The sequence below is a fragment of the Carassius carassius genome, chromosome 41 (assembly GCF_963082965.1).
Source record: "Carassius carassius chromosome 41, fCarCar2.1, whole genome shotgun sequence".
NCBI classification, from domain to species: domain Eukaryota; kingdom Metazoa; phylum Chordata; class Actinopteri; order Cypriniformes; family Cyprinidae; genus Carassius; species Carassius carassius.
Genome location: NC_081795.1, coordinates 17705292 through 17727672, shown reverse-complemented (window position 1 = coordinate 17727672; position 22381 = coordinate 17705292). Strand labels below are relative to the sequence as shown.

At 38.0% G+C, this 22381-nt stretch overlaps 1 protein-coding gene across 3 annotated transcripts in view; it reads right to left on the bottom strand.

The window, feature by feature from the left end:
- Positions 1-244: 244 nt before the first annotated feature.
- Positions 245-22381, bottom strand: part of LOC132122913 (leucine-rich repeat and fibronectin type III domain-containing protein 1-like protein) — a 122872-nt gene continuing 100735 nt past the window's right edge. For 2 of the 3 annotated variants that reach the window (XR_009426448.1, XR_009426449.1), the window contains 4 exons: positions 20920-21539; positions 13735-13848; positions 12329-12647; positions 245-633 (listed from right to left, as the gene is read on the bottom strand). Coding sequence is in view for 1 of the 3 variants with exons in the window: in XM_059533413.1 (XP_059389396.1) it covers positions 13781-13848; positions 20920-21539 (688 nt within the window). In the remaining 2 variants the exon portion in view is untranslated. Of the gene's footprint in view, positions 634-12328; positions 12648-13546; positions 13849-20919; positions 21540-22381 lie in introns of those variants that run through there. The other variant, XM_059533413.1, reaches the window with a different exon arrangement.

Below are 22381 nucleotides of genomic sequence, written 5' to 3'. Positions count from 1 at the left end.
ATTTGTGAAATTAACATTAATTTGTACACATTCACTTCTGCTTTGTAATGTAGACACATGCATTTTCTGTAAAGCTGCTTCGAAACAATGTGCATTGTGAAAAGTGCTATACAAATAAATTTGAATTGAAAGGGCATAAATATTTTTTTTTATTATATATATATATATATATATATATATATATATATATATATATATATATATATATATATGCTAAAACAAAGCCCATTAGATTTTAGCCAGTCTTTTATTTTATTAAAAAAATCCCACACCATAAAAATTACATGTACAAAACTATAAGATCTTAAATTCATTTTTGTACAGTTACAAAAGAACATGGCAAAATAAAAAGTGACCAAACAACTCAAATTAACAGGTACAGTGTACTTGTGCTCCCATTCAGGACTGTTGCTTCTGCTGCTGCTTTTGCCGTCTGTTTGTTGCTTGGGTCCTTTAGGTTTGAGTTCTCACTGGACGAGAGGGTCATGACCGACAATGTAAAGTCAGAGGAGATGCATAATCACAGATTGATGAAAGTGCAGAAAGCACAGACATACTGTTTACTTTGTCCCATCTGAATTTCCTCTCACTGGTGCAGTTTTCATGACTGAATGGCTGGAGGATGATGAGTATCTAGAGAAAACGAGAGAGAATATCAGACTCTTTGGCAGAATGTGTGATACTTCTGAATAGATAAGAAAAGATTGCAGGCCCTGCCTAGTCACATAGGAGCTGCTCGCAGTGTGTGTGTGTGTATGTAATACACCAGTACAATGACTATTCTTGTATTTTAACAATTATTCCACAAATACATTATGGATTATGCAGTGGTCAACATAATGCCACAAATGCTTTGGATTGAGTTTACCTTACACTCAACCTGACACATTCCTTTATAACCTGAAGTTTTCATAGACCAGAGGGAATGGATGAAATTGGCTTTCATAAGTGATGATTGTGACATCTAACATTACATTTATCTTACATGCGTAAAGGAACAAATGCAACAGCCGTGCTGGCATCCTCTCACATCTATGATGGTCTCCTCTTTGGGCTTCTGGACCCTTTGAATGGTAGAACAGCTGATATAAATGTTAATTTGTTAGCAGGAGCAGTAAATGGTGCCGCCAAGCTCTGGAAAGCTTGAGAGACCATGAAAGCATCCTGGACTAGACGACATGTCTGCAGCCTGCCAGTGACTCGACCTCGTACCTATTCTGCTACAGTTAGACAATGCGTTCTCAGAGACCACCTTCGATACCTGGACGAAGACCTCCATCTATGATCTGTTTCAAACACCATAAATCAGTCTCAAATCAAAACTAAATGAACATCCATCAAAATTGATGTAAATATGTTACAGCTGAATTATGTTTAACTCAGTCCCGACAAAAGAAAATACATCGCCATGGATTTGGCCTCTAGAGCGGCCATATGTTCCAGCCAAGTGCTGAGACAGATACTGGATGTTTCACACCGCATGTGGGCTCCGAGATGGATTTGTCTGGAGCCTCGCGGCTCTAGATGACAGCGTAGACGTGACAGTAGACTGAACACACAACCAGGATCATCCAAACACAGCTAAGATCAACAGCTCCGGGCATATGCATTTTAAATGAAGTTTCTGATCCTGCTTGTTTTAATCTTAGCCGTTTTCTCCTCTTGTATGCATGAAAAGACGAGCCGTTCCAGTGTTTAATCTTGTTAGGTGAAAAATAAATTAACATTTTCAATTTTAAATGTGACTATTTACATAGACTCCTTAAGATATATGTGCATTATTACAAAATTAAAATATATGCCTATTGTTCCAGAGAGATGAGTATTTCAAGTAAAGATAAATATACTTCAAACTACAATCCCAGTGTCATAAAATCCTGATCTCTCCGCTATGCTAACATTCACCCTGAAATCTGTGTATAATTCATGAAAATGAAGTCAGGATTTGTTAATATCATTTTCATTTGCCCTGAAGCTTCTCCTATTTAATAAAATAAATGAATACAATTCTAATTAAATTTAATTAAAATAATAATAATAATAATAATAATAATAAAATGTTTTATATGTTAACAGCAGTGTATTCAAATATGTGTTGCTCAAAAGTGTGAGGTCAGTAAGATAGCATATGTATATTATTGAGCAAAGATGCAATACATTGATCAAAAGTGACAGTAAATACATTTATACTATAATAAACAATTATAGTATAAATAAATAAATATATTTATTATTTGCTTTACATGAATAAATAACATTTAAAATAAATGTAAATGTGCCGAGAAAAAAATGTGTTTTATATTTTATTAATAATAATAATTCACAATTATATATATATATATATATATATATATATAGTACAGACCAAAAGTTTGGACACACCTTCTCATTCAAAGAGTTTTCTTTATTTTGATGACTATGAAAATTGTAGAATCACACTGAAGGCATCAAGGGCTATTTGACCAAGAAGGAGAGTGATGGGGTGCTGCGCCAGATGAGCTGGCCTCCACAGTCACCGGACCTGAACCCAATCGAGATGGTTTAGGGGTGAGCTGGACCGCAGACTGAAGGCAAAAGGGCCAACAAGTGCTAAGCATCTCTCGGGGAACTTCTTCAAGACTTCAAGACATTTCAGATGACTACCTCTTGAAGCTCATCAAGAGAATGCCAAGAGTGTGCAAAGCAGTAATCAAAGCAAAAGGTGGCTACTTTGAAGAACCTAGAATATGACATATTTTCAGTTGTTTCACACTTTTTTGTTATGTATATAATTCCATATATAATTCCACATGTGTTAATTCATAGTTTTGATGCCTTCAGTGTGAATCTACAATTTTCATAGTCATGAAAATAAAGAAAACTCTTTGAATGAGAAGGTGTGTCCAAACTTACAAAATATATCAGTCTGTGTGTAATGAATTAATATAATATACAAGTTTAACTTTTTAAATGGAATTAGTGAAATAAATAAACTTTTTGATGATATTCTAATTATATGACCAACACCTGTATATATATATTAGTGTTTAGACATTATATCATCTTCCTAAAAAAAAAAAATCCAGTGTGAACACCCCTGAAGAAAACAAGACATATTTGGAGAAGTCAATGTGGGCGACCAGTGAAATCCATCTGGTTAATCTAAGCAGTAAGCACATTCACATTTTATCTGACCCTGTTAGGGAAGCATTTCATCTCATGGAAAGGGTAAATTTGTGGGGTGTTTCATTCCCAAAATCAATTTGCCTGAAAGTACACTTAACAGGTTTCCAAGAAACAAAACATTAGCAACAAAACCAGCCTGAACCATTCATTTCGAAGAGCGCGGATGTACTATGTGATTAACAATATTGTGGTAATTACTAATTAGAGAGTACTTATCTCAAAGAGGTGGAAGGTGGAACAAAGAATTATGGTATCAAAAACATTGCCCCTGGGTGAGATGGCACCAGCTAGATAGCATCACCATAGACTCTTTCAACACAACACTCACAGACAAAACAGCAACAATCAAGAACAACTCATTAATCAAGCAGAAAAAATACGCTGTTGTCTATAAAGTATACTTTTCAAGTTATCAGTATCTGCCAGTTTTGTTGTAAGAAATCGGATGCACAAATTTTCCAATTCCAATTCAAAACTGGTTAAGGACATTTCAAGGTCTGCGTCTTGAGCTAAATAGTCTAAACAAATCTGAGATTAGTGAATTTATCATCCTTATATAATTAATTATTAAGTATCAACATTTTAAACCATTCTTGTTAATGCATTCCTGTGATTAAATGGCAAATAAGCAATCAAAACGAACAACCTGCACGAGCGTCTGAGGTGGCAAAATGTATTCAGTGAGCTTATCACTGTGTCATCAGCATGGAGAACTGATTAGTCATGTAATGATTTTTTAATTGGCGAAGAAATGAGGCTTGAAAAGTCAAAACGCAATGCTAAGTGAGGCGAAGGGGTGCCAACAACTAAAATACTGTGTAATTGCAGATCACTTGGACTATTTTTAAAATTATAACTACTTCGGTGTACCACTGAGAGAAGAAAGTCAAAGTTGGAAAGCTCAGTCACCGTTTAATAGAGCCAAAAAGTCATCTTTGCTCTACTGAAAACAGAATGAAATTCTTCACAGTCACTTTACTCTTTCAAATTGTCTGGATGAAAAAATAAATGGAACCAATAAATGAGATATAATAAAACAAGTGCCTTTTCCATTTTCCAAAAGTGACTTTTTAGCAAATATAAAGTTTCTCAGTGCTATTAAATTGCATTGTCAAGTATATGATATCAATGAAAACTCATGAGAATTTGTATATATTTTAAGTAAAATGTGGTTAAACAAAACATACATTTACTTACATTTTTACAGACACTAAAACGTACAATACTCACATTTTAGAGCATCTAAACATACTGCTGAATTTACAGCATTTTAACAAACAAATCTGAGGTTTTGAGAATACCTAAAACATGAATTATTTACGTATGAAAACTTTACAGACTTACAAATGAATCCTTATGAATATTGAAATTGCGGCATTAACATTTCATGTTGTATCGTATTCAGTTTTCATATCAGTAGCATAATGTTTTCAATTGCATTATTAAATAAAGTTTAGTGAAATGCTAACATTTCATTCTGTTCTGTGTGATTTCTGCTGCCAACTCGTTTCAAAGGATACCATGTTAAACAAGACAGGATCATGGACTTGTTTTGTTGTGTTTTGCCCGTTTCTGTTACTGTGTTCTCTTATTTGGTCTTGTTCCTGTTCCTGTTCTTCCTGTGGTTAGTCATTCTCTGCCCCTGTGTTTCTAAGTTCTTGACTGTGCATTTCTCCTCTGTCGGGTCTACTCCTGTACATGTGTTTGCTCCAGCGCCCATTGTGTGGATTTCCCCTGTGTTCCTTGGATTAAAGACTGTTTACATTTCTTTGTGCCTCACGTATGCGTACCATGACAACTACACTTTAAATCCTTAAAATGAATAACATTTCTGCAATAGTTTAGTCATTACTTATAGTGTAATATTTACTTTGTTTTCTATGGGGCACAAAAGCTGTTTTCCCCAACATGTTGTGACTGATAGTGATGGCGAGATGAAGCCTTATGAAGCATTAAAGCTTTTCATCCAAGTGGCTCACAAGGAATTCATTTGTTGAGGCTTCATTTGCTCACAATACCACTTGGTGGCCAAAGAGTATAAAACAAGCAGATACATTACAGATGACCTGGTGTGATCTGATTACACTGTTTTGCAAAAGAAAAGGCTTAGAAATAACGGAGAAGGAAAAGAAAAATCCACATAGACTAATCTATTTATATGAATATAATGTGTATTTCACAATGATTGTATAACATAATATGAAATAAACGTATCAGCTTGAAATGAATGGGGCTATCAAATGTGTATAAATCAAGTATTTGCTCATAATAGGCAGGAGAGTCAATATTGTTAAAAATAAAAATAAAAATTGGCTTATTTTAGCAGGGCAGAGGACTGTGAATTTACAAGATCTGAACCGCTTCTTGAACCAGTCTGGCCAAGCAAGGCTTTGGAACATCATCAGTTACATCATTGCTCTAAAGTGATAAAAGCCTCCAAAGCCTCGGCACAGCATGTAACATCACTAGTGACTGACAACAGAACCATTAAAAAATACAGAAAAACACGCAAATAAATAAATATTATTCATGTAAAAAATGTTATTTGTGTGCTGTAATCCAAATTTTCAAAATCCTCAATTATGAGGATAGACCAAAACTCAAGCCTTTATTTTGCGATCTTCATCTCCATCCTGAGCAGTGACCATAAGCAGCAACTCCTGCACTGACGTGCTTGTTACAAATAAAGATTTGTAAAGAATAAAAATTGCAGGTTCAAGAATCTTTATGACAGGTTTTATGGCAGTAAAATTGAATGTTCATTGGCTTTCACCTGCTTTGTGACATTGTGACATGCAAAGTTTCTTGTGTGGTGTGTTTGAATCAGAACTTCATGGAGTGGATAAGTAATAATCTGCTTGATATTTTTTTTTGTGATTAACAACTTAAATTCTGCTTTGCACCACACACAAATGTATTGGATTCCGCAAGAGGGGACTGCGACTGTGACTGCAACGCATCATCATTTGGATTACAACTCCAATTCCAGAGAAGTTGAGACCTTTTGTAAAAGTGCAATAAAATCAAGAATCTGTGATTTGGTCACTCTCTTTAACTTTTATTTAATTGACAAAAGTACAAAGACAAGATTTCCAGTTTTCATTGACCAACGTAAATGTATTTGCTAAATATGAACAAATTTAGATTTGTATGGCTATAACACATTCCAAAAAAGTTGGCACACACTAAAAGTGTAATAGAATATTCATTTTAAACTGTTTTGAAACAGTACACATTTAGCAGGTGAAATGATAATAAGTCAAGGTATCATGTTTGGGTATAAAAGGAGCTCAGTCATCTTTCAGTCTTTGCACGCAAAGCTGGATGGCTCATCACTTTGTGAAAAATTTAATAAGAGAAGTGTCAAAGCAAATGAAAATTGCAAAGAATTTAGGTATTTCACCAACTACCACACATAACATTGTGAAAAGATTCAGGGTATCCAGACGAATCACAGTACATGTAGGGAAAGGCAGGAAACCTCAGTTGAATGTGCTTGACCTTTGAGCCCTCATGCTGCAGTGTCAAATATAGCCACATGGGCTCAGGAGTACTTGATAAAACTGCTGTCACTTAACAGTCTGCTGGTGCATCAATAAATGCAACTTGAAACTCTGCTACTCTAGGAGAAGGCTATACATTAGTTCTATGCAGTGATGCCGCTGGGTTCTCTGGGCCAGAGCTAATCTCAGGTACTCAAAAAGACAGTGGAAAGGTGTACTTTACTCAGATGAGTCCACAACTTGTCTGCCTGCAGTCCAGATCTGACTCCTATTGAAAATGTATGACCAGGCATGAAAAGGAGAATCAGAATCATTCACAGAATGCTGAGCACCTGAAGCACCTTGTTTCAAGAGAGACTGGAGAAAAAATTAGCTTACAAAACTTTAATAATTAGTATCCTTAATTCACAAACAAAGAAACATTGTAATTAAAAGGTTAAACGTGCCTCTGTCCCAACATTTTTGGTGTGTGTTTCAGCCATCATATTAACAAAATGCATTTAAGTTGGCCAGTGAAAACTTTGGAAGTATTTTCTTTGTAATTTTGTCAATTAAATAAAAGTTAAAGAGAATGAACAAATCACATATTGTATATTTAATTGGATTTTTTAAAAACGCCCCAACTTCTCTGGAATCGGGGTTGTACTTTTGGTATGTTGTTGACATTTTTACAATTAATAAATTATTGCGATTGCACTTATCATTCAGTTTTACAGTATATATATATATATATATATACTGTACATATTATTAATAGATAGTTATGGTTAGATGTAGAGGTAGGAGTGGGATTAGCGGCTATAAAAATATGTATATTTTAATTCTATATTGTTACTAAAATGGTAATTTCCCTGCATTTTTCGATCAATTAAGTTTTATATAGTTTTATATTTGCTATAAAATGTACACAACTATATAACATAAAAATAAAAAATAAAACACCTTATATGTCCCACACTTTCCATACATGCTTTAATTCAATCGAGACAACTCTCAGAAGATTTTAGCATTGTAATGGATATGGCAATGTTAATGTTTTTGGTCTGTGCAGAATAGATCTGTTATGCTGCTGAATTGCTGCTGCTGTTGGTTATTTCTGTTGTTGTAGATTATTGCTATGAGTATTGAAGACATACTGCTGCTGTACAAATAGCATATAAAATCTTATATAAAAGCATATAACCGAGATGTTCCCCATCTGTCGGTCACTATGAGTTATGTCGTGACGATATTAGGGGTCTATGGAAAACTCCACAACCTAAACACAGAGCAGGTCAGTCGAGGGAGGACACAGGTTTAACGAGAGGGAAACCTTACCTCCGCCAAGTCTGACTGCCAGGGGTGCTGGAGGATGTTCAACCCGGTTTTGCCAACCAGGGGAACTCTACTGGGAGAAGAAAGGCGCTTGCATCCCTTTGTGAGGGGGAATGGCACAGCAAGCGTTACATGAGCCAGTTCTTCCCGCCAATTACCTGTTACCCAAAACACAGGAAGAAACCAGGTGTTAGATGTCACCCAGCCCACAGCTCGACAAATGTCCACCAGAGAGGCACCATGCGCCAGCACCAAGGTGGATGCAACATTTAGAGTGAAGTGGGCTTTCAACCTAGGGGGATGCGGCTCGCTTTGGATTGTTACACAAAGGCAATGGCACCCACTATCCAATGGACCAACCTCTGCTTGGAGATATCAGCTGGAGGATCATTTCAGGGCAAGATATGCTGTATGGCCTCAGTCTGCTGTTGCAGCGTTGCTGTACAGTCTAGTCTGGGAGATGGAAGCATCAAGAGAGCACACTTTGTCAACTTTTATTATCTCAACCAAGCTGAGCCAGAGATGGCGCTCCTGGACCACCAGAGTGGACATTGCCTTCCTGAGGGACTGCAACATGACTTTCGTTGCCCAGACGGCGAAGTCAGTCTCCATGCGTAGCTCCAGCATCAACCTTGGGTCGGTACTTCCCTTGTGCATTTGTTAAAGCCTTGGCAAACTTGCAGGACAGCCATGACATGCAGTCTAATGGCGGCTTGGCGCGTAACACTATAAGCTTTGGCAGCGAGAGCTGCCGACAGTTTACAGGCTTTGTACGGGAGACACAGACAATTCCTCCAAGTGGCGGCATATTGCAGTCACAGGTGCACCGCAAACCCCCTCTCCACATGGGGAATGCCGACTCACTCCCTAGCCACCCCGCCATCGAGGATAGTGAGGACAGATGAAGGAGAGGAGCGGCTTCTGGTTGTAAAAGTGGCCATCCACGGCCAACCTCTGGGAAGAAAGGAACCAGAGTAGAACCTGGTTGTGAGCCACGCTCCGCACCGAGAAACCAATCTATTCAATCTATGGAGGTGCAATCACCTCCAACCTGTTGCTCACAGCTGCCCGGGCAAGCATGGGTCTCAACTCTGGGTACAATTCGACAGTGGCGACTATACCCAAGGGGGGCAGCCCAGCCAAATCTTCAATAGCCCATCCCCAGATGCTGCAATCGACATCTGATTCCCAGTGGCACACCGAATGAAATGCTGGGACCATTATAAGACAGCAGAATCACTCAGCAGCCATACAGGACAAGAGCTGCAGCAGGAGTGAGAATATGTTTCATTGTAAAAGTATAAGAATTGTAAGTCATTAATTATTTAAATTTTAATTTTAAATAAAATATTTTATTTGTATTATTTTTTATGTATTTTTTTATATAAGAATATAAGAATATAAGATCTGTATAAGAAATATCTTATGTTCAACAAGGCTGTATATATTTGACCAGAAATACAGCAAAGAATTTAGAATTATTTTTTTTATTTATTTATTATTATTGTTATTTTTTTACAATTTAAAATTTAAACTGTTTTCTGTTTTAATATAAATACAATATATTTTATTGCTGTGATGACAAAGCTACATTTTCTGCATCGCGCCAGTCTTCAGTGTCACACGATCATTTGGAAATCATTTTAATATGCTGATTTGCGGTTCAATAAAAATGTATTATTATAATCAGAGTTAAAAATAGTTGTAGTGCTTAAAGGAACACTCTTAAATAGGCTCATTTTTCAACTCCCCAAGAGTTAAACAGTTGAGTTTTACTGTTTTTGAAATTCATTCAGCCAATATCCGGGGCTGGCGGTAGCATTTTTAGCTTAGCTTAGCATAGATCATTGAATCTGATTCAACCATTCGAATTTTGCTCAACATGACCAGAGAGTTTCTATATTTTTCCTATTTAAAACTTGACTCTTCTGTAGTTACATTGTGCAATAAGGCCAACAGAAAATGAAAAGTTGCTTTTTTCTAGGCCGATATGGCTAGGAACTATACTCTCATTCCAGGGTAATATTTAACGAACTTTCTTGGCGTACCATGGGTACAGCAGGCACAATGATATTACACAGCGCCTAAAAAAATTCCCAGCTAGTTTGTGTAGTTGCAGCAATAGAAGAGTTGCTGAGGACTGTTTTTAGGCGCTGTGTAATATCACTGTGCATGCTGCAAACATGGTTCGGCAGCAAAGTTCCTTGATTTTTATGCCAGAATGAGTTTTAAATAGGAAAAATGAAGAAACTCTTTGGTCATGTTTCTTAAATATTTTTGTTAAAACCCTGATTGATTAATTCATATTTTTTTTTTATTCAGCTACTTCTGAAAGTGGCCTGATTATCTATATGTTGATAAGTTTTTCTATGGTCTGCTTACATTTGCTTTGTATCACAGAGGCAAATCTCAGGATGACACCTGACAGCTGGACTTTTTTCACAGCTTCAAGCATCAAAACAGGAGAACAAACCACTCAATCCATCTTAACTTTGCATTTCACTTTGCCCTGTCAAACTTTTAATTGCTCTCATTTCTCAAAGTCATGTAAAGCAGAAGCTTTGATTTTGGGATCAATAGCCATGTGAAGCACCAATCACTGGCGTGTCAATTTTTTCTTGTCAGCTCCTTTTAAACTGACTCCCACTTACTGCACATGACGTCAGCATCAAAAACCTTTTGGGGTCACAGACACCCTGGTCACACACAAATTAGATCAATATTTCATCAAGCGAGTTGCAACTTAATTGACTGCTTAAGTTTTTGAGGGCTGTTTATTCTCTGACAACAAATAAAGTCACGAATGCACCTTTGGGAACATCTGTATCTTCATTTCCATGCTACATGTATTGTCCAATGTCTAAGTGCATTACATTCCCTAGTGCACTGGTTTGCGTGCAACATCTTGTTCATTTCTTTGACATGCTCTGTCAGCCCTCTTTTCTGATGTCACAAGGCATTGAGAGAACAATTTTTCCAACAGTTAAAACCACTGAAAAACAAATATATATATATATATATATATATATATATATCAGTATGATCAATTATTCATGAGACTGTTGCAATTTTTAAACTTGAATTCAGTCCACATGTCCACTGTGCAACAACTATGCTATATACTCACCTTATAGTGTAAACTGTGCATGTATCTATTATAAACTCTGCTTGACGTCTAGCCTCCAACGGGGGACACTTAAATACTTGTCATTTACTACGACCTTATGTTGGCATTTGTTTGCAGTCTGAGGTGATACTTAGTAAAGGTACTAATTTTGTAACACAGCCAAGTTAATTATATTTCCACATGAGTGATCGTGAGTACAGTGTCTAATACATGAAGCTGAGCTGCAAGACATTAGCTGATAACCTCAGGACAGACACAGCGATGTCAACAGAAGAGCCAAGTGCTCACTAATCACTGATTCTCATCTCATTTGAGTGAGCAAACTGGTTTATTTTGGAATATCTGATGCATTGTTGTCTGTTCATAAAATAAATGTTTGAGAATGTTTCTGGTCACCAAAGTGAACAACAAAAATGAATACATATATAATTAAATATAATTATAAATCATAAAATATATTATGGTATAATGTAATTTAAACACAACTTTAAATTTTACACTAATTTTACAGTAATGTTTATGTCTATATGAACACAATTTGTCCAAAGAAATTTATTAAAAATAAATTAAACAGTAATAACAACAACAACAACAACAATAATAATAATAATAATAATAAAAATAATAATAATAATTGAGGCATCAGTTTTAATATTGGAGATATTTGCCTTCTTTTATAGTACTTAGTAAAAAGTCATTAAACATGTATTTAAAATATGTTGTTTATTAATGTGTAGATTCAATGTAAAAATATGTTTGTGATCACAAATTTTAATGTTGAGTGTGATTAATTGTTATTAATTAAAGAATAATGTGCAATTAATTATTTTTGCTGATAAAGTTTTTTTTTTTTCATTTTAATGTTTTAAAGTGCAATATATATTAATAATATTAATTGATTCAATATTTTACAAAAGTACTGTACTTTCAAACAGTTAGAAATGAATTGATCTATACTGTAGGTGTATACACGTGCGCACGCACACACACACACACACACACACACACAGAGGATGTAACAAGAATTCAAATAAAACTGACTGCATTTTGATTTATTGCATCTTGATAAAATATATATCAAAAAAGGATATACCCATTCAAGTTTAAGAAAAATAAAAAAACATAACTATATATATATATATAACTTCTTCTAATGTTTCTATTTGCATTAGCATCAAGAGTGAGCGTTCTCTATATAAAGGAGCATGTGTATACTCACTCCTTAAGCGAGGTGTTGTTCTTCAACCCAGACCGTCCAGCAAACAATGCATACTGTAGTCGGCAGCAAACACAGACAGTCCCGGCTGTGTGGATGTAAAAGGCAATACTTTCCAAAAGCCTGCGATGGAGAACAATTATTGTGCTCCGTTTCCATTTGTTGCAGTAGCGGATTGTGTCCTCTAATTTGTCCCGGTAGGAAACGACTGGATAGTCCTTGGAATACAGTGTGAGGAGTGAATGCTCAGGGGAGAAAGTCCAGCAGGGGTTCTTACAAATCTTCCCATATTCCTCCCCATAATCGGATGACCTGGCCAGCTCTGGGATGGGTTGAAAACAAGAGAGGGAGGGTAATGATAAACAAAAAACTCTCAAAACACAAATGAAGTGCAGATGTCTCAGCTGGTAGTGCCGATTTTTTGGGGAAATATAAACCTGAATAGAGATCAAGTGCATTTGTCACACTACACAGAGCTGAGATGAAACAGATGTTATATGCACCAGACAGAACCGGCCATACTACATCAGTACCAGTGTAGTAAAAAATAAATAAATAAATAAATAAATAAATAAATACAAATAATAATAATTTGTTTTGTGTTGGACAACATCTCAGTCTTACTCTTTCATCTCAGGGTGCTTTCTTTTTTCATATAAATATTTTTTTATGACGGTTTTAAGTAAAGAAAGGTTTAAAAAAAGCTGTAAAAGCAATGCATACTTGCAGATATTAATATTAGCAGATATATATAATTTACTCACCATAAAGTTGTTTCAAACTTGGAAGGTTTTTTTTTTTTTTTTTTTTTTTTTTGCCAAACATAAAATATATTTAGAAGAAATACTGGCAACTAAACAGTTGATGGACCCCACTGAAAATTACTATAGAAGTCAATGGGGACCAGCAACTATTTGGTTAGAAACATTCTTAAAAAGATTTTCTTTGCACATTGTAATAATGAAAAGTAAAAGTACCCACACCGTATGTATTTTAAATATATAATTTTAGATGATTTATAGTATAAAAAAGTACCGTTTTAAAACTGTATATGAAATCTGTTTTTTCCTAAATATGTCTCTAAAACAGCAAGAAAATCAAAGTCATGAATCCAAACAAGATGTGCAGAGTATTTGAGGATGATGTCTCAAAAAATCAGCTTTTAGTTATTTTGATAAAATGTGCTTCTCATTGGTTTCCAAATGAGGTCTTTTCTGTTTCTTTTATTTTCTTTCTCCACGAGGAGTACAAGTGTGACTTGACCAACATACTAAACCACATGGAAAGTAATTGATAACAATTAAACAAATAAATTAGGTTGATATAAGTTTTAAAATTATAACTTATCAAAATAAACTATCTAAAATCCCACATAGATGAATTCAGAAGAATAAAAAAGATGGCATTACTCTTTAGGGCAGATGGCTGTCTCTTGTAAGACAGCGGAAGGAGTCATCAAATTTTAAAGTCACTCCAATCTCGTTGAACCCTCTTCTCGTCACTGACCTGCAGGCTTGCTGTGTCTAGGGAACAAAGAAAAATGGCAGTGAGGGATGGGCAGGACCGTGTTAGTGACAGCACAGGGGACAGTGTGCTGGCAGAGGTGAAGGACATCAGCCTGTCTGTGGCGTAACTGATTTTAACTGCTAGGAAACAAGAGTATAATGTGTCACAGAACAGATAAGTAAGAGATAATGTATTATCAGCTGATCATGCACAGCTTGCACAACACAAGGTCAAAAGTCAAATATACTGCATAATGGTCATTATACAGCAGAATTTCCCTCGATTATGCTGCAATTGACCAATCACGATGAGTATTCCAGAGAGCTGTGTAATCCTGACTCTTATCCAGTGGCAAATGAAAACACATTCTGTGATGGAAAGAAGCCTTTTGATTCATACAGAGCAAACACCTTTCTGATGTCAAGATCGCTGTTCAGCTAATCAGCAAACTGTTTGTTGCACATGAGGAATAAATATATCCTACTTTTCCATACAGAGATTCCTCTGATGTATAATATAAAGCCATTTCTTATGACGACATGTTGTTTATCGATAGCGTGTCGGTGGGAAGTATTATAACATATACATTTTAGAGAACTAATTTTGATTACCGAAAACTGCAGCTATTACCAAGTATGTATGTATATATATATATATGTATATATATATATATATATATATAAATAAATATTAACAAAATCTCTCTCTCTCTCCCTCCTTTTTTTAGTACCCAAGTTATTATAATGAAAAATGTATTAAAATTTATTGGAAAGTGTGTTATTTCATAGATATAAAACCAACATTTGGTCCCAACGTAGTTAATCCTTCAAACCTCATATATATTTAATGGAACATAATCAGTCTTATTTACATTTATTTTTAGTATCATATACTGAAGTTGCCAGTGAACATTTTATGAAGATTAAGTTTCTTTTCACCAACCATTTGCTAAAAAAAAAAAAAAAACGATTTCAGGTACTATTCCTAAAAAAAAAAGGTGTCTGTCTGAGCCATCATGCTCCTTCAGACAATACTATTTCATTCTGTGCTAACTTACTTGGCTAATGATTACTTTTAATTCACTGCCTTTAGTACTGGGGTGACTGACGGGATCAGGAGAACCATGGAAGTTCACTTTTCTGCATCATCAGCTCTTGACTGAATGGACTTTATCTATTTAATGATTTAAGGATGAGGTCCCCTTGAATTCCATGAGCATTCATCTAGAAACTGCAATTACCTGATAAATCCAAATTCAACAAAGGAAAAGCTCCTTAAGAAATACCTGGACATGGCCTATTGAATAAGGTGAATAGCTCAATTTCTGGTAATTACAAGAGTCTATATAGATGTACTCGGAGCAGTTGTAAACTGTCCAGGCATTGTTTAAGCCTACTGTCAAAAGGTTATGTAAATGTGCAATTGCATGCAAGCAACCTTAAGCATTTTAAATACCAAAAGTGATTTGCCTTCAATTTTAATGACACATTATTTATTGTACTTGCTTAACATTTTATTTTTATCTTTTAGCTGTATTTTACAAAATATATTTAATTCTTTCTAGTTATAGTTCACCTACGACTCCAGTTAATCAATGAACATCTTGTGAATATAAAAGCTGTGTTTATAAGAAACACATCCAACAAGATATTGTTCAAACTGTTGCTTCCAGCTAAAATACAAGTCCATACTCCATAATATTTATTTCTCCAGTGAAAAAGTTGTCTCATCTGAATCAGTAGAGAAATATGCACAGATCAAGCACCATTTACAAGTGAAGGCAGTCCAAAACTGTTCTAAACTAATATGTTGGTGGATTTTGATATGAGAGAACAATGTCTTGGTTATGTATTGTAACCCTCGTTCCCTGAAGAAGGGAATGGAGACGTCATGTCGGATGACCGACAAATTGGGAGCTTGCTTAGATAGACCAATCCACTTCGAGTGTAAACTAAACGAGCCAATGCAGATTTGCATGCAATTATTGCATCCAACTGCCGCTGATCACAGCACGAGTATAAGTAGGCAGCAGGAGCATTGCATATTCAAATTTTCGTTGAGGAGCCGATCCAGTGACCCGGCCACTCAGTAGTGATACAGAAGCTGTGGCAATGGGACGTGATGTCTTTGTTCCCTGAAGGAGGGAACGAAGCATTGGGATACGTAACTGAGATGTTCCCTTTCAGTCGTTCACTCTCTACGTCATTTTGGATGACTGACAAATCTCTACCAAAGGGCCACAGGTGCTGCCCCTTCCAGTGTCCTGTGGATAACACATGAAAAATTTACATGTACCACGTGGGACAGGAACGTCTGGCTGCTGAGGGGATGGAGGAGCTCAACAGGGCCTACTATATGGACTCTCTTGATCGGTTTTAGCAAGCTGACCCAAAGTCGGGTCCTCTTAGTGCTTCTACCCATTTGAGGTGAAAAAAACTGGAGAATATCGGCTCCACACGAAGGCTATAGAATATAGAGAACGTGTTGGGGGTTGCCCAGCTCGCAGCTCTACAAATATCTGTCAGCGAGGCACTGCGAACCAGAGCCTTGGAGGATGCAACACTTCTAGTAGAGTGAGCTTGCAACCTGAATGAGCAACTTTCCAGTGGGCCATCCTATTCTTAGAGACGACATTCCCTTTCTGCTGGCCTGGACAGACAAAGAGCTGGTCTGAGGTACGGAAGCTTTGTGTCCTGTCTACGTAGCATCTCAATGCCCAGATGGGACAAAGCAAAGCTAAGGCTGGGTCTGCCTCCTCTGGGGGCAGTGCTTTCAGGCTCATCACTTAATCCCTGAAGTGAGTAGTGGGAACCATGGGAACATAGCCAGGCATGGGCCTCAGGATTACCTGGGAATCAGCTTGGCCAAACCCTAGGCATGAATCATCGACCGAAAAAGTGTACAGGTCCCCTATCCTCTTGATTGAGGCCAATGCACACAGGAGTAGATTTTTTATTGACAGAAATGTTAGCTCGACTGTCTGCTCAAATGGGCCCTACTGTAGTCCTCTGAGCACTACAGAAAAGTGCCAGGAAGGTATAGAGGGGGCCGTGGGGGATATAGCCTTAAGGTACCTGATGATCAGGTCAAGCATCCCCATCGACTTCCCTTCCACAGAGTCATGCTTGGCAGCAATCGCAGCCACGTAGACTTTAAGGGTGGAGGGAGACAGCCTTCGCTCCAACCCCTGCTGCAGAAAGGACAGCACAACTCTGATCGGACATTTCTGAGAGTCTTCTTGGTGAGACGAACACCACTCGACAAACAGGGTTTCATTTAAAGCATGTCTTGTAAACGGTGCTCTTGCCGAAGTGATGGTGTCAACTACCTCTTGAGGTAGGCCACCTAGAACCTCCGCGTCCCATCCAGGGACCAGACATGAAGTTTCCAGAGGTCTGGACACAGATCTTTCCAAAGAATAATCTGCCAAGGAGGGGCTGTCACAAGGATCTTTATTTTCGGAATCAAGTCCGAGTGGGTCAGTAAGGCACCACTAGCAGGACCTGCTGCTCATCCTCCCTGATCTTGCACAGTGTGTGTGCAAGAAGGCTCCCTGGGGAAACGCAAATTTGCAAAGGCCCTGTGGCCAGCTGTGTGTCAGTGAGTCCATGCTGAGTGTTCCCACAGCCAGGAAGTAAAACGACTGGCAGGGAGAGGTTTCTGGAGAGGCAAACAGGTCTACCTGAGCAGCTCTGAAATGACTCCAAATCAGCTGCACTGCCTGGAGATGGAGTCTCCATTCTCCCGGGAGTGCAGCTCATGACAGCTCGTCGGCTGCCCGGTTGTGCAGACCAGGTATGTGAATGGCACGATGTTTCTGACTCCAGAGGAAGAGTTGACGGACGAGTTGAGACATGCAATGGGGGATATACACAACAGTTACAGTGTTGTCCGTGTGGACTAGTAAATGCAGATGAGTTGCGACATGCAATGTGGATATACACAACAGTTACAGTGTTGTCCGTGTGGACTAGTATGTGCAGTATAAGCAGTTCAACACCAACTGAGCATGTTCCTGTGTAAGGCATGCTGTCTGTTCGACCGAGTACAATTCCATTCAGAGAAAAGAGATTCTCAGCACCAGGGAGATTTTTCTCTTTTCCCAGTTGACCTGAAGGCCCAAATGGCTTAGGATCAAGAGCACCAAGTCCCTGTGTTCACACAACTGTGTTCAATCCCGAGACTGAGCAAGTATGAGCCAGTCGTCTAGGATTCTAGTTGAGAATGCGAATGCTCTGTGCTCTCAGGGGAACAAGGGCTGCCTCCACAACTTTCATGAAGACATGTGGCGACAGGGACAAACTGAAGGCCAGGATCTTGTACTGATATTCCTGTCCTTTGAATGCAAACTGCAGGAATGGCCTGTGGCATGGAAGGATTGACACATATAAAGTACACCTCCTTCAGGTCGTTTGCTCCAATTTTGGGGATGGATACACCTGAAGATGTGCTTCTGTGTGGGCATCATGAACAGAAGCTTGTGAAGGGCCTGGTTCAAGATGCGTAGATCCAAGATTGGTCTCAACCCACCGCCTTTCTTGGGAACAAGGAAGTAAGGTCTGTAAAACCCATCCTCATCAGTTGGAGGGACCGGCTCTATTGCATCCTTTGCCAGTGCGAACTCTGCATCTGCTGCCTTCACTGAAGTAAAGTGGACGCCCCTGAACTTGGGAGGGCACAGGGCAAACTGGATTGCATAGTCAAGTCTGATGGTCTGACGGAGCCAACAAGACAGACTGGGAAGTGCTAGCCAGGCTCCCAGAAACTGTACAAGTGGCACCAATGGAACCACCGAAGTACCTGCGGTGGGGCAGTGATGGAGAATGCAGGGACCCGGTCCGGTCATCTCGTTCCCGGTCTGAAGCGTGGTCAGCTTGTGCTGCTGCAGGTGGCTGAGTGGAGACAGCAGCTGCATGTGTTTTATGGCCTCAGTCTGCTTCTGTGCAGCAGAGAACTGCTGGGCGAAGTTCTTGCCTCGTCAGGTGGCAGCGGTATTTGGCACAATTGCATTGCAACCGACCACTCCACTATAGGGACTTTCATATACTGGGGTGGTTTCTGGCAGTGAGGTGCCATCCACAACCCAGTGAACTCATCATGCACCTCCAGGAAGAAAACCAATTGTCCAGATGGCTGCAGTGCTGCCGGGTCATCCTCTCCAGAAAGGTCTGGTTCACACTTCGAAGCAGCGATCGTCATCTGATCATCGTGGGGGAGCACTGAAAGATACAAGTGGTTCCCACAGGAGGGTCCAGCCTGTTTTCTTGGCAGCCCCAATGGCCGCAAAGTGCCAGCAGAAGGAGGAGCCCTTGGTGGTTGATTCCTCGGAGGGGAATTCCTCACCGTCACCATGAGACCAGTCCGGCCAGTGCCAGAAGTAGCACCACCCCGGCTGCCGCCAGAGGGAACCCTAGATATAGGCAAAGGCATAGGTACCCCACCCCTTTGCTGGAAACGGAGCTTGGTCCGCAGCTCAGAGACTGTAATTGTCCAGCAATCGAAACTTGACTTTTCCACGAAAGCTACCTCAGTATGCTTAATGCCCAGACATGAGAGGCAGCGATCGTGACCATCACCTGGGGCCAGGTAACGACCGCATCCAGAAACGCACGGATGGAATGGCATCTTTGCTCTTTTAGAACTCGCTCTTTTAGTGTGCTGAAGTGCACAGAGGAGATGGCTGCCTGAAACACAAACTGTAGGTAGTGCAGCCTGATGTGTGCAACCAGGGACATCATGCATTCATTATTTTTGAGAGGGCACAAGTGGGCGTGGGGGGAGGTTGGGGGGGTGGCATCATGTGATACACAGCAGCCAAAATAGAACTGAATTTTTTATTTATTTATTTATGTTTTATTCGAAACATTCCCAAATGCATTAACTATATCATAAAATATTATGATTCTCACCTTTATAGATTATGCTAGTTGATGGTGGGTGTTGGTCAAAGTATTAGCCATAACATATTTTTAATAAGACTGACTTTATATTTAATGTGAATTTAACATGAACAAAATATGAATAAAAACTACTTATCATAACACTTTCATTACTTTCATTCGTACAGAGAGCAAAGAACATTTTCACAGTTTAGAGTTCAAGCACTCTTGAAAACTCCCATTAAAATCACTGAAGCTGTTTACGGTGTGAAATGAATATCTTACTTACAGATTTATACACATATCTGTAGTTTTTTGTATCTATCGAGATAATTCGCCAGAAATAGTTATTCAAACAGTAAGTGAGTGAAAAAAACACTGCCATTTTAGTGATGACTCATCTGAATACCCCTGATTGATCATTGCATTCATAAGCTTAACAGCATCTTGTGTGATTGGTTATAATGCATGTATCAGGCTCAGCGCCAGCCAGGGAATGCAGATTTGAATTTTAGAAGCTGGTATGGTGTGCTGAACTACATCATGCTGATGTGATTGTATCAAATATAGAAAATATGTATTGGCAATTTTTTTGTCTTTCATCATGTCTTTTGGATCCACACAGCACCCATCAATTAAGATGCATGCTTGTAAGAAGCTTTTTTTTTTTTACTTGTTTCTTACTTGTTATTGTAAATTTACTTGTGGATTATTAATTAGCTGTTTGGACTCTAATTCTGATGGCATCTATTCACTGCGGAGGATCCATTGGTGAGCAAGTGATGTAATGCTACATTTCTCCAAATCTATTCTGATGAGGATACAATATCATCTACATCTTGTATGGCCTAGAGTGAGTAAATGTTCAGCAAATTTTTATTTTGGGGTGAACTATTCCTTTAACAATGTAGTAGAAACAATTTGTACTCAGAAACTGCTACTAAATTACAAAAATTTTTTTAAATAAATTATAGTAACAATAAAATTAAAAGTTAAATTTTGAAGTGGAAAAACTGAAATAGAATTCTATGCTCTTTTTGTTGATTTTGATTGTTTCCATTGTCCTCATTTGTAAGTTGCTTCGGATAAAAGTGTCTGCTAAATGACTAAATATAAATGTAAAAACCATATTCCAATATATTTTTAACCTTTTTAAAACTAAATAATTATAATAATAATAATAATAATAATAATAATCAGTGTACATACCTCTTGGTGTGTCTGTGCTCGTACCCTCTTTAGTGGAATGAGAATGCTGTCTCTTGAGCTCAATATAAGTCCTGGGTTGGTTCTTTTGTGTGGGGTTGACTATGTCCTCTGAGATCATCTCTGATATCTGCACAGTTGTCTCAGAGTCTGTGACCAGAACCATGGCGGTGGAGTCTTTTAAACTAGCGGAGGCCCCTCCTAAACCCGCTCCCATAGCCTCTTGGCCCTCCACGATTTTGGAGCTGGAGTGCGGGACCTGCCCCACCGCTTGCCCTCCATTTCTTTGTGAGCATACATTTGTCATTTGTGTTCCCTTTCCAGAATCTGTCCCTTGATGGCTGTAGACTTTATACCGGATCATGAGGATGATGATGAAAACAAGGACGGAGGCCACGATGATTCCTCCGATGATGATGATCATGGTTCCGCCCAGGAAATGGCTGCGGAGTGACTGGCACTGGCTGTACTCTGTCTCTGTGACAAATGTGATACAGCCCACCTGCCGTGTGGTGGTCAGCGAGGTCACGCCATCATCATAGACGGCCAGAACGCACAGGTCGTACTCACGCCCGGATACGAGGTCTCGCACCAGGAAGTCATAACTCGTGGAGGGAATCATTCTGCAAGACAGGCAGGCAGAGTTGAATGTTATCATGTATTCCCCAGGTAATACATTAATATAATTAAGATTACACTCAGAGAGCATGTGCATGTATTATCGATGGCCACATGATCACTGTAGAGAAATGTATTTAATTATATCATAAATATGAATATAATGCACATCATGTTCATTATGATTAATGAATTTAATACATAACATACTATAATGTAATCTGTAGTCATTGGAGAGCTATTTCCCATCATGAAAAAAAAGGCCAAGCAAAACTGTACTCTTTATCATAAGGCCCCATCAACATAACCGATGTCAAAATCAATTCACAAGACATTATTGATGTCTACTGAAATGTATAATATTAATAAGGTGTGATGTAAGTGCAATTAAGTCTATGGGTGGAGTGTTAACATATAAACAGTACAGTAAATGCAATTGGTATTGTTACAGTAGAATAACATTTTATAACATTTTAATATATTTTTTAAATAGTTGTATATTCCAAAATACTATAAAAAATCAATTGTGTCACGTTTTACAGTATATTTCAAAATAATGTAAAAATTACATATTTAATTAAGTTATTTAAGTGTTTATAAGTTATATAATGTGTTTGTTTTTGTCTTCTTCCTTTTCTTCTATGCTGTTACTTTATTTTTATTATATTTTTTTCTTTATTCTTCTTCTATGCTGTTATTTTATTTTTTCCCCCCTCTGGAACACTAGAGTAAATGTTACACCGTTCCTGCCATAAAAGCTCCAAACAAGCCAAAAAAGCATCATAAAATGGTCCAAATACACTATATTCCAAGAATTACGATAGCTTTATGAGAGAAAAGACTGAAA